The 13,304-nt window shown below is 40.9% G+C and overlaps 1 protein-coding gene across 4 annotated transcripts in view; it reads right to left on the reverse strand.

The window, feature by feature from the left end:
• Positions 1-1,968: 1,968 nt before the first annotated feature.
• The window catches only part of FHL2 (four and a half LIM domains 2), an 81,567-nt gene continuing 70,231 nt past the window's right edge, over positions 1,969-13,304 (reverse strand). For all 4 annotated transcript variants that reach the window (XM_066577879.1, XM_066577865.1, XM_066577861.1 and 1 more), the window contains 3 exons: positions 11,946-12,115; positions 7,088-7,274; positions 1,969-5,523 (listed from right to left, as the gene is read on the reverse strand). In XM_066577879.1, the coding sequence (XP_066433976.1) occupies positions 5,372-5,523; positions 7,088-7,274; positions 11,946-12,115 (509 nt within the window). In that variant the 3' untranslated portion in view covers positions 1,969-5,371. The remainder of the gene's footprint in view (positions 5,524-7,087; positions 7,275-11,945; positions 12,116-13,304) is intronic.

Here is a 13,304-nt window from a genome sequence, read left to right on the forward strand (position 1 = left end):
ACTGCTATCTACACATATACACCTTTAAGGGCTCGGTCAGATGAGTGAATATTCACTCGTTTTTCTGCACGAAAAAAAAGACACACTGTGTGCGCAGAAGAAAATTCGCACCTACAAAGAACATATGGGTGGCAATAGACGTTTTCTGCATGCAGTGCGGTTTTCTTTCCGAGCGGAAAAATATCCGCTAAGTCTTTGCAATCTTGGTTTGGTGTAGGAACACAAAGTGTTCCTCAAAATGTTAATAAGTAATGTTACATTTTTTACATCTCCTAAATAGTTAGAAAAACCTAAAGTTTTTAAAATGTGCATCCAGAAAAAAGTAAACAGATGGAAATATATATCTTGGCAAAAATTTGTACAGTATGTTTGCACATATTTGAGATATTGCAATTGAAAATGTGAAAAAGTGACACTTTTTTCAACATTTTTCCAATTTTGGCACTTTTAATAAATATACACAAATTCTGTCTATTTTTATTTCCTAAATGAAGTACAATATGTGGTGAAAAAACAATGTCAGAATCACTTGGATATGAAAACCTTTATGGAGTTATTCTATGTTAAAGTGACACGTCAGATTTCCAAAATTTGGCTTGGTCATTAAGGCACAAACAGGCTTGTTCACTAATGGGTTAAAATCACATAGGATGATATCCTTTTTGGAATTTTTGCAGCCATCTCATTGTATTTTACGACAAAGCACATCTTCCATTACTTCTATTTTTTGCTGGATTTCTAATTTGCATTTCTTATCTGTAGAAAATGCATCACATTGTGCATGTTTTTAAACCAATGTATTCATTAGTGTGCTGATTTTTTCCAACATCTGCTACCAAAATTGATACACACAGGCAGGATTAATAAATCTACCCAATATTGACAGTGCAAAGTTAAGGTCCATTTAGACACAATGATTATCGCTCAAAATCCATCTTTTGAGCGATAATCGTTGCGTCTAAATGTGCCCATCTTTCAGTTTTCTGACAAACAACGGTTTTCAGTTCAGCTTGAAAACCAACATTTGGCAGAACAGCTGATAAGCAGGACCGCACGCTGTGTACTGCCCGGGGAGAGCTGACTACAGGTGATAACATTGTATCAGCTGTTCTCAGCTATCAGCCCCACTGGCAGAATGGCTGATAAGCAGGACCGCACACTGTGTCTGCTGTCTAAGGTGCTGAATTTTCCTTGGGATGCTAGAGATTACATTGTTTTCTCTTAGCAGCCCAAGGCTGAACAATGCAGCCAATTACTGAGATCAGACCTCCTGCTGAGTTCTGCAACAGCTCCCAGAAGCTCATTTGTATGCCAATAAAGCTGATAAAGTACTAATAATTGCCTATTAGTACTTTATGCAGATTGATTGCTGATCTTTCAATGTTTTGAAAGATTATCTGTGTGTGTAAATGGACCTTTAGACTAGATTATCCAAAAATGTGCCATATTTGTCCCAATGGCTCATATTTGTCCCAATAATTTGGTGATTCGGATACTATTTGGACGAAGGGTCTGCGTCTAATTTCAGCGTTGCATTAACAAGTCTATACTGGGCTCTAGTGAGTATTTTCTCCTATTTTTTCTGGTGTGCTGCAACTTTCTCTTTACTTTGGATTGTGCTGTCCCAATGGCTCATGCTGGATAATAAATTTGGCATATCTTTAGACTGGCTAGTCTAAAGTTATATCACCTATTAGTTGGCGTAGTTTACTCCAAATCTTGTGTCAAAATTTTGGTGTAAATTTGGTGCACTTTTTGCACCAAAGGATTGTGAATTTTCAATAGTAAATATGCCCCACCATGTCATAACCTAATCCTGGGTCTGAAGAGTAGGAATGTGATATGGAGATTCTTTCAATGGTGTTCATTGCCCAGCTCTCTTCCCCCCATACGCACACCCGTATCATGCACTGACCCTTATGTCTTGCTACAGGGATAACAACTAAAAATTAGCATACAAGATATTTCTTTTAAGAATTTTTTTTATTTTCCTACAGAAATATGTAATGTAGTGCAATTTAATTCCAACAGATATCAGTACCAACAGATATTATACCAACAGATATAATATTGACATTGTGTTTATTCCATTGTTGCAGTATACATGGAGCAAAATGCCAAGTGTGAAATGCAACACTGTTCTATAAAATTCTGTTAACATCTATTTAAAATATGTCTATATAAACTCTCATCCTGCTACTACTACAATAGATAGCTTTATTTTCATCTGTTTTACTAAGAAATAGAACATTAGCATTAAACATTTCTTAACAATGAACAGTTTTCTTATGGAATTATTTCTTGCAGCTTTTTGAACCAAAGCCAGAAATAGATTCAAAGGGTATGGAAAATATATAGAAAGGTCTTATACTTCTCCTTTCTGCTTTATCCTGGCTTTGGTTAAAAAAAACTGCACAAAAAACACCAACAAAAACCTGTGTATGAAGCCACCTTAGAGGCCAATTCACTCAGCCACATTTTCAGCTCATGTGCTGTCTATGTATTACATGGACAGCACACGGCCCCATAATATCCCATGAGGCCATACACTTGAGCAATTTTTCATATGGACCAGTGGTCTGTGGAAAAAACATTATTGCATTTCCTCCTATTCTTGTCCATTTTCACGGACGAGAATAAAACATGCAATGTGCAATGTCCTTTTAGTTCAGACAGCACACAAGCCATAAATGCTGTGGTAGAGCAGAACTCATGCGTGAGAACTCTTGGCCATGTGGATATAATCCTCACACACAATTATTTCTCCTTTGGCAAAGAAATATTCCTGCAACTCACCGGAACCTCCATGGGCAGTAAAATGGCACCGCAATATGCCAACACAGTACCAAACACCCCCTTTTTTTTAGTTCTGCTCTATGAATAGTAGGAAGGAAGGGTGGAGGAGCAGGCTCATTTAATCACTAAGAATGGCAGAGGAGTTGGGATGAGTGGGCCACAGTTCTGCACTATGGACCCCAATGATGAACTGTAGACATTCCTTACTACTCTCCTGCCATTACTATTGAATATGTTCCTGAGCCTGCTGTTTGTCGCCATGCATAGTGAAGAACTTTTTTGTAAATGTCAAGTTACAAGTAGAAAGTTTTGAAGTTCAGAGTTTTAAACTTCAGCTGTAAAAGGAAGGCATCAGAAGGAGGAAATAGATATGGGCACTGTACACAGTGAGTCTTATGTGTTATAAAATTAATTATACATGTATTAACTTTCCGACCCAAAATTTCATTTGGCCCCTAAAATTTTCAGTTTAGGACCCAATAGCTGTTGGTATTTTGTTTTAGTCTTGAGGCCTGCTAATAGTTATTACGTTATAGCTGAACTATCCCAAAATACTTATGATTCCTTTAATCTTGCAGCATTTACTATTATCACTCATCTCAGCTTAAGTTTATAGAAAGATCCTCTTCCATTACCTCTAATACCTAACCCGGCATACAGATAAGTCATGTTGAAAGGAAACCTTCAATTGCAGGAGGAAATAGTGTTAGAAGAGTTGTTTTACTAAGACTACCCCTTTTCATGTGTCCTCTTAGGGCATACAGACGTCAAAGAGAGGTCGCCTACATCTGCTTGAGACCTGCCCTGTCCATGTACTGAATGGAAAACTATTCATCTGAATGGCTCCCATATAATGCTTTATTTCCCTGCAGGGCAAATGTTTGGCAAGTTGACTGATCTGGTTCTGAATTCATTCACACATGAGCATCACTTGCAAAAGGGGTTGTCATAGTTCTGTTATAAAACTCTGGCGACACTTTCTGTCTTGGCTGTCAGAAAAAGACTTTACATACATGCTAGATAGTTGTCTGCCAAACGCTCGACTGACTGACAGCTATCTTGCCCAACACCCCATATACTTTCTTGGCACCAGATAACTCTGGCAGCAACTTATCTCTCCAAGAACAAAAGGATCAGGCAAATGAAATTCAGCTGCCTGATCCTTATCTCTCTGTAGTTGAGGGAGATTAAGGAGAAATGCAAACACATTAGTTGGTCAGCCATTTCTGTCGATAATGGTGTATTCATATATAAATCTGATGTGTATGGCCAAGCTAAGGAGTGTGATTTTGGGCTGTCTTTAATTTTGAAGTGGCATTGGTCAGTAACAAAGGGTCTGACTAGCAGAAAAAGCTTTTTGCTAGAAATTCCAATTCTAAAAAAGAAAGCCAAAGATTAGATTACATACATGTGCTCTGCCAGGAAAAGTAAAAACATCAAGTGCAGTTGTGTGTAAAGGTGCATTTAGACACAAAGATGATCGCTCAAAAGATGGCTTTTGAGCGATCATTTTGCACAATCTACTAATTGGTACTAATGCTTATTAGTACTAATTGGTAGCATGTGAGCCGCCGGGAGCTGAATTTGTTCAGAGGACCCTCCGCTGTTCTCTGACTTAATTCTCTTTGATCTGCCGTGCTGATTACAGCTTAGACCATGTAATCAGCTGTTATCAGTGGTCCCCGGGCAGAACACAGCATGCGGTCCGACTTATCAGTTGCTCTGCTGCATGAGGGATTTCAAGCCGAACTGAAGTCCATCGTTCAGCAGAAAAGTGAAAGATGGGCACATGTACAAACACCGAATTTTGAGCGATAATCATAGTATCTAAATGCGCCTTAAGTCTGTGCTCACATTAGCATCATTGCTTCAATTGATAATAGAGTCTTGATACTTATGGCGGGTCTGTTGTGAAATGGATCTTGATAAATACTGATAGATCCCATAGTCCTATAATGTGCTTTGTCAGATTTCAGTCAGCGAATTTTCTAGTATTTTAGACCTCAAGAGCTACAGACTATGCTACTCTCGCTATAAAAATACTAGGCATATAGCACACATTGCAGATGTAAAAAATCCCTCTTGGCAGGATTTTTATTTTTGAGTAATGTATTTATGTAAATAATTATTACTACAGCAATGTTCTGGAGGCATTTTTGTCGTAGTACAAGGACAGCATGATGCCACCAGAAAAGGAGTTTCAAAAATATATCATTGGTTGTTTCCAATCCCATACAATATCTCTATTCCAGCTAAGCTTTTCTGAACGTCACAATGAATGAAAAATAGATAAATATATATATGATTAACTAAAAAGAAATAGTTTTTCATTAGCTCCCTACTATTTGTGCATACTATAATAAAATATGATGCTAAAAAACATTCAGTTTATAGTGCTATGAAGCTCTAACATTTGTCATTATCATATACAATCTGTTCAGAGATATCAAGGAGAAAAATGCCTTTTTTTGTTTAATAGAGAACAGCACACGATTTGCACGTATTTATTGAAACATACAGTATATATTGTTAAATCGTTTGTTTATACTTTCTGTCTATCTCTTCCACATTTCCTTTATATATCCTTTCCACATTCAGGACACAGGATGTCATCTCTTTCTGTAAGAAAGCCACGGCCCACCAATGAAATTGCACACTTCTTACAGTTAAAGCAATCACTATGCCATTGACGTTCCTCAAAAGATATGTATTTTGTTCCTCCAAGCCCTGGTAAATTAAATAAATCATACATATAAAAAGTGATTACAAAAATTAAATACATAAATTATATAATTATAAGAACATAATATTGTTCATATAGAAGACTAGTAATCTCATTAATCCCATAAATGACATATTAGGAATATACTGTATATACACTCTTTGTCAGAAAAAAATAAGGCATCTAGAAGTAGTTGTCGTTTTGCTGCAAAACTCGGCATGCAGTTACATCTCAGACAGATGTGTCAATGATTACAGTTGTGGTGATTAGATGAACTGTCTTGCCACCTGAGGCCCTAAAAGTGGTTCCACCCTTGGCCTATAAAAGGCTCTCAGAGGCTCCTTGTGTGTAGTGGACCTCTTTCTCCGCTTGTGTATAGCTTTTTGACCACTAGATGCCTCTATGCCACTATCAAAGAAATTTCACCCAGTTAAGAGTTTGAGAGGGAGCACATTATTGTAATGCGAGACTCTGGATGGTCATATTGACAATTTGCAACAAAGCGGTCCGATTGGTTGACCAGACGGGCCGTGCAAGTTGCTTGTTTTTCACCTAGGTCCACTGTACTCTCTAACATGGATGACCTAGCAGGCGTCATTCATGCTGCACTCTGAAGTCCTGTGCCTGTATCGTGCGGTCTGCTCCCAGCACATGTGCTCCTCAATTTGCATATGCATCGGAAGCAGACCACACAGTGCAGGACTTCAGCGCATAGTGTGTTTGATGTGCTACATCATACACGTCATAGGGGACTAAAGGGGTGGACTAGGGTGAAAAACAAGCAGCTAGACTGCTCTGCTTCATTTATATGCGGTGCTAGAAATTTTCAAACTTGTTTATTCAGGTATACCTGATTCAACATTGATGATAAAATCAGCATAGGAATAATTGATACTAAACAACTGTAGGGCTGCTGCTAAAAACTGGTGATGAGTTCCCTTTAACAAATATTAGTGATGTGTAGAGCTCTTAAAGGGGTTGTCTGACTTGTGTTTTTTTCTATTAGTCTGATAATCTCTCTATTCTGCTCACAGAAAGTTTGTTAAAAATCACTTCTCTACACAGTGGCACATCTCATGACCTGTGACATCACCGATGCACCCTGGCCCAGTGACGTCCAGCACGTAGATAACGTGCAAAAAAGCAGATAGTCTTAGCCCTGTATACGGGACATCACTAGTGACTATCTGTTTTGGCAGGCAGAGGGCCGAAGTTTATCTGCACGTGAGTATACAAACACGTTATTGCTGCAGCCAGTTTAAACAAAAAACGGCAAAGCGGTGGTGCTGAAGCCACGGGTTATTACGAGATAAGTATTATGGATCACCATTCTCAGAGAAGATACAAACGTCTGAGCAGGATTGTGAATTGTCTTTCTCAACAGTCAGCCAGCACCAATTAAAGTTTTATAGCATACCTAACAGATAAGCCATAAAAGTGTTTATGGGGAAAACTGCTTTTAACATTGTTTATTATTTTCTCCTACATTTATGTATCCCTCTTGGTTAATACTATGTTTTTCAAGCCAAAAAAAACTACAATAAAAAAAAAATCAACATATATGTGTACCGCTTATAGGACTGGTGCATCCAGCACATTTCTTGGCATACAAGTTGCAGAAGCAGTTCAGACAATAGGCAAACTCGTCCCTGGAAGTAAATCTTTGCCCAGACAATGGTTTCTTGCAGCCAGTACAAATAAAGCACTCTTTATGCCAGGGCTGATCCCGATAGGTAACACCGCCTGTAGTGATGGCCTTGAAAAGAACAGAATATAGTGATATGACCGGCTGTAAATATAAGAACTTCAGTTTTTCACTTCTATAAAGTTGGCAAAAGTTCCGTTCAACTATTAGTCATCTATATCTCTTTAAAAGTTGGTTGACAACTGCTACAGCTCCCACAGATGTTGCTCCTACATTCACATCTGCACTAGAGCCTCCAACACAAAATTCAGGGTGAAAGAGCTCAGCAAACTACACTCCATCGTCAGGGAAATTTCTGGCGGCATGCCAGAAGCAAGACGAACCCCTTAATGATAACAGGTTCTGTTTGGTGCCGTTTGGGTCCAAGATATGCTGAATGCAGAGTTTCTGGTATTTTCTTTGTTTGGCTCCTATAAAGGAGCCGAACATTGAAATTTATGCAGGAAACCTGAGGCCGGTTGTATATGACCGGATTTCAGTTGTGGAATCCGCGATCATTACCCTGCTTACACTGAACAATCATCGTTCAGGATCATCGCTCATTGTTTAGGCTGCATAAAATCCTGAACGATGATCGTTCAGTGTAAACAGCAGCCGTTTTAGTACTGAATGGCCGCTGTGTTAAGTGAATAGAGAGGGGCGGGGGTGAGCAAGGAGTAAAATCTGCTCCAGACGCCCCACTGCGAGCCAACAATACTTGCTTCTGTGCAACAGCACGGAAGCGAGTATATGTGGGGATGAGTGTCGGACATTGTTTGCCCGACATTTGTCCCGTATAAATGGGGGTTAAGACACTGCATGTTGGTCTGACTGGTCAGTGCTACTCATGTGCACAGCACTGATCAATCAAACATGTTGTAGTGTCTTAGAATAATGTTTTATACTAATGGTTTTAAGGAGAAACTGCTGAACAGATGGAATTTTTAAAAAGCTGATGTCCATTAACACTTTATCATCTTTATTTGCATGTAAAAGGGCCTCCAGTAGCTGTTTGCAGAGCCTAGGTGGGCTGGGCTCTGCGCACAGCTGCATTGTTCTAGTCGGGGCTGTCAGCAGAATACAATGTAATCTCCCGACTTCCGCTGAGAACACAGCATGCGGTCTGTTGAGAGATATTTCTGAGATTATCTCTCTGCGGCTGAACGTTGGATTTCAAACTCACCTTAAAGTCACCGTTCAGATGAAATGTGCTCGATGACCACGTTTACAAGCAACAATTATCGCTCGTTTGTGAACTTTTGAATGAATTTTGAGCGATAATCGTTGCGTGTAAATGTGCCTTAAGACACTACATGCTGCTTTAACTAGTCAGCACTGTTCATGTGGGAAGTGTCAGCACTGTTCACAGTGTGTATCAGGTAGTCAGAAGCGGTATCACCTCTCCTTAAGGAGAGCAACTAGGTGTTCTGTGGAAGCACCTAGGAGGTGAGTGAGGAGACTTATAAGGCTATGCATGCTCCTCTGGAAAATATATGCAAATAAGGAAGATGGTCGTCAGAGAAGATATATGCAAATAAGGAAGATGGTAGTCAATGAAGCGGTGCAGCCATCTTTGTTTGTCCAGGACCAGAAGGTTGCTTTAATACATGGTGATTCAGTAAGTGTTACTTGTCTAAGATTTAGAAATGTAAAATTTGGTTTTCTAAAATGTTGCAAAAAAATCACTAATTACAAAAGGAAGCAAAAGATACATCTCTATTCCTCACAGACCCTGGCCTAAAAAAGTACAGTTATATTAGCCATTGCAAGCGACTTGTATGTAGAGACAAACTATCAAATAGGACATGTGCGTTCAACAGCTTGTCGCAACATATATCAAGAAATTAGCATTTACTTTTGTCTAAAATTATTTTGTTTTTCATATAAGTGGGTCAATATCTTTCAAAGGTCTCTTATAATGTTATGAAAAACACAACATCCAAATTACAGCTCTGACCTGACAGCTCAAAAGTGTAACACAGAGAAAAGAAACATTATATATGAGTGCAACATGTTGCTATAGTCATGAGAATTTTTCCCACAGCGGGCTCTATAAGAGAAAAAGTTCATATGCATTGTACTGCATGTTGTCATGTATGACACTAATGGAGTCAGGAATCTGCAACAGAAAAAAGGTAGAGCTGTTAAACTGTTACAATTTCTCAACTGTGTCATTAAAGGCGTTACCTGAGAATAGAAAAAAAATAAATACCCCGTTTCCCTGAAAATAAGACATACCCTGAAAATAAGACATAGCATGATTTTCCAGAATTTTTGAGGATGCAAAATGATTTTTCAGGCTTTTTGAGGATGCTTGAAATATAAGCCCTTCTCCAAAATTAAGCTCTGCTAATAGTTAATTAAAATAGTCAATTTAAATAGTGTCCAGGCAGCTATACATGTAAAAAAGTTAAACCTTTTTGAACAAAAATTAATATAAGACACTGTCTTATTTTCGGGGAAACACGGTAGTGAAAAATGTCAGTATATACAGTAATATAACTAGATCGCTAAATACCACTGCAAAGTATTGCGGGATACATGTCACCCCCCCCCCCCCCCCCACCCCCCAGCGCCGGTGGCTACTGCGCATGTGCAGCGGAGTGCCGGCCAACACATCCGCAGCGTGTGCAGAAGTCGCCGGACAGGTAAGCTGTGGTCACCAGGCGGACACCGGGTCGAACTCTGCTGTGGGAATCCCGCATGCGGGGTCTGACCCACCTGTGTGCAGGAGGCTTTAGTCCTGTTTAAATGCTCGTTTTCTCTAGGGGACAATCACTGGGTTGCATCAGGCCAGAGAGCTGAGCACCTATCTAAGCTCTCATTCCTGCTCAGCCCATCAGTAACGATTCCCCCCAGTAGTAACCCCTCCGAAAGAGAAAAAGCTGGCTATCACTGCTGCGATAATGTGTCTGAGGGCTTAACCCTTTACAATCCACTGTCTGACGTCTGAAGACATTCTGATTGAAGGCTGTACAGCTCTGATGTTGGAAGACGTCCGGCAGGGTATTCTTACTGTAGATTACTGGCAGCTCTGTTGTCAGGGGCCTCTCCAGCATGTCCCATACCACAGTAATGGCTCTAGCCAGCAGATGGCGCCATTTTATAATGGGAGAAAGAGAAAGCCCCCTAGGAAATCCTGAATCCAAAATTGGATTGCAAAGGGTTAAACGGATGAGTGAGTTTTAGTCCCTTTGTGCGGCCGTAAAAATTATGGCCGCATAATGGAATTCTCGTGCGTTAATTGTACGTGCGAGAAAAAATAGGACTTCCCCTAACTTTCTCGCACGTGGTTGATAGGGCAGGACCTTTCTTCCTGTTTTTTATTTTTAAACTTCTGCACAATTGCGTAGACTTTGAATAGTCTGGAAAAAAAATACCCATTTCATGCTCTAATGCGCTCTGTACCGACTAGCATAGTAGCGCATTCCCCATGTGTTTTTGCCCTAGGGGTCCATTTACAGCAAAAGATTTATTGTTTGTACAAGTGAACGTTGTCAGAGTTCGCTCGTGCATTCTGTTTATACAAGCGGATACATCGTTGGCTCCTTCTAATGAGAAATCGTTCAGTTGTTCAAATTTGATGTATAAGAGAATGAGAGCAGCTGAACAATAGATATTAAAACTGAACAATTAGGAAACAAGCCAAGGATGATTTTTAACAAAAAGTGATCGTTGGTCATTCGGTTGTTGACTGTATTTAGAATAACGATTATCATTCACTTTCTCTTGCTTCAACAATTTTTTGAACGATAATCGTTCCGTGTAAAAGGGCCTAACAGTGTGCGGGGAGCAGCAGCAGTGCTAGTAAGCAAGCTGTCAGTGGAGAAGCTCTGTTCCTCCAGTTCACAGACACAGGTGAGATGTTATCTCAGCAGTGATATACCGATGTAGTATCTCGCATAAGCATGCTACTGAGTCCCAGTGCTGCAGCTACACAAAAGTGAATGGCAACAGTCACACTACACAAATAGCATAGCAGCGCATACTGTGCCTACACTAGTTACATAGCAAGCCTGATTTCATCGGTGCTGCTTTATCTGTACATACATACTACTGTCCTTTTTCTCTTTCATTTAGGGATCTATTTACAGTAATGTATATTGAGTTTTTCACTATTTGTTTTTTTGTATTTCTCAAACAATGCCTTTAAGAGCTCCTTCCCACGGACGGATTTCCGCCGCGTTGCCCGCAGCTATTAGGTTCTATTGAACGTAATAGCTCAATGCTCACGGTGCGGAATTCCATTGCGGAATTCCGCACCATTAAATCACCCGTCCTCACCCACGGCATGCTCTATTTGCGGGTGTACGCAGTCAATGGAAGCCCGTCCGTCACGCTATCTGTAGCACAGCAGAAGATAGAGTGAAACCGCTTCCCCACCCGCCGCCAGCCACGTCATATGACGCGGCCGGCGCATCATGTGACGCTGTGGGCATGTCATATGACGCGGCCGGCACGTCACATGACGCTGCGGCGCATGCGCACCAAAGCGTCATGCAGGACGGAAGATGCCGGATCCGCAGGTAAGTATGGGGTCTCTGACGGGCTCCGCCGCGGAATGTGCAGCCGGCCTAAGTGGCAGATATACCTATCACTGAAGGTGATAAAAATAAACAATGTCTAATATCTCATCTGGGTACATCTATTTTTTAAAAAGGTGTATGCTGCTAATTTCTCTGTAAGGCCAGGAAGCAGATCAGTATAATGAAGTCTTGCTGTACCGTTATATTGGTGACTTACTTTTTTGCACTGTATGCATTGCATTGCAAATTGCTTTTCATAACATGCCACACAAAAGTTCTGGTTTTCTTTGGGGATGAAGCTCTTTGTTCCAATCGGCTGCTGGCATCGGGAACAGATAAAGCAAGTCTCATGCCAGCTGCTTCCCTTGTATTCCATCTTGCGTGTTCCTACGTGGAAATAAAGAGTGTTTATAACCATTGATCCTCATCCGCAGCAGGCATGCGCACTACGGATCCGCAGCAAATAGCACCCATAGCATGCTATGGGAAATCGATTCTTCCTGCACACTTGCGGAAACCATTTGCGATTTCTGCAAGCGGAGGAAAAATCACAGCATGCTCCATTTTTTCGCTGATTCCCCATGGATGACTTCCATTGACATTGCAAGAAGGTGATGGATACCACGTCGTCACCCAGCTATGGTGCAGAAAAAAGAAATTGAAAAAAAGTCTGTACTACGCATGCCCGAGTGTGAGCCGCTGGGTCCACCCACAGTATAGATTACCCAGCAACAAACCTGCAGAGCCGGATTCCACTGCAGGATTCCACATGCGGAATTCGGCTCTGCAGTGTGCAGAGGACCTAACCCTTAGGCCTCATGTCCACGGGGAAAATCAGGCCCGCTACGGATTCTCCATAGAGCGGCTTCATCTTCTCTCCGTCGCGGTCGGATCTTATTTCTTCGGCCCGGCAGATGCGCAGGGCACGTCGGTTGCATGCCCTGTGCATGCGCCGGCCCAAAGAAAAAAGATCCGGCCGCGACGGAGAGAAGATAAAGCCGCGTCGAAGGGAAGATCCGGAGCAGGTGAGTAAATTCCGATTTTGGTCTCCCGTGGATCCGGACGGCTTCCATAGGCTTCAATAGAAGAGACCCGCACGAAAATGGAGCATGCTCCAGATTTTTTCATGCTCCATTTTTTTTTAAATCCCTTTTATTGACCATTCGCGGGTATTTATCTACCTGCGGGTGGTCAATGCATCCCTATGGGATGCGGATCCGCGGGCAGGAGAAGAGTTAAAATCCGCTGTGGATTTTAATTCTTCTTTTGCCCGTGGACATGAGGCCTTAGAGATTGTATGAATTATTTCCTCTGGCTGTGATCACGTAGTTAGAGATGCTGTCTACAGCAACAGATCTGATTGCTTTTTTGTTATCCATCCAGTCTCTAGAAAATGAGAGCTGGAATCTGGCTAGTTTGTACAGGCAACCTCTTTCTGTTGCACTACTTTTAGTAAAGGCCCATTTATACGTAACGATTATCGCTCAAAATTTGTTCAAACCACCGAAAATGAGTGATAATCATTACATGTAAACTGTGCCATCGTGCACTTTTTGTCTGAACGATGATTTTAAGG

This window comes from Eleutherodactylus coqui, chromosome 1 (genome assembly GCF_035609145.1).
Source record: "Eleutherodactylus coqui strain aEleCoq1 chromosome 1, aEleCoq1.hap1, whole genome shotgun sequence".
NCBI lineage: Eukaryota > Metazoa > Chordata > Amphibia > Anura > Eleutherodactylidae > Eleutherodactylus > Eleutherodactylus coqui.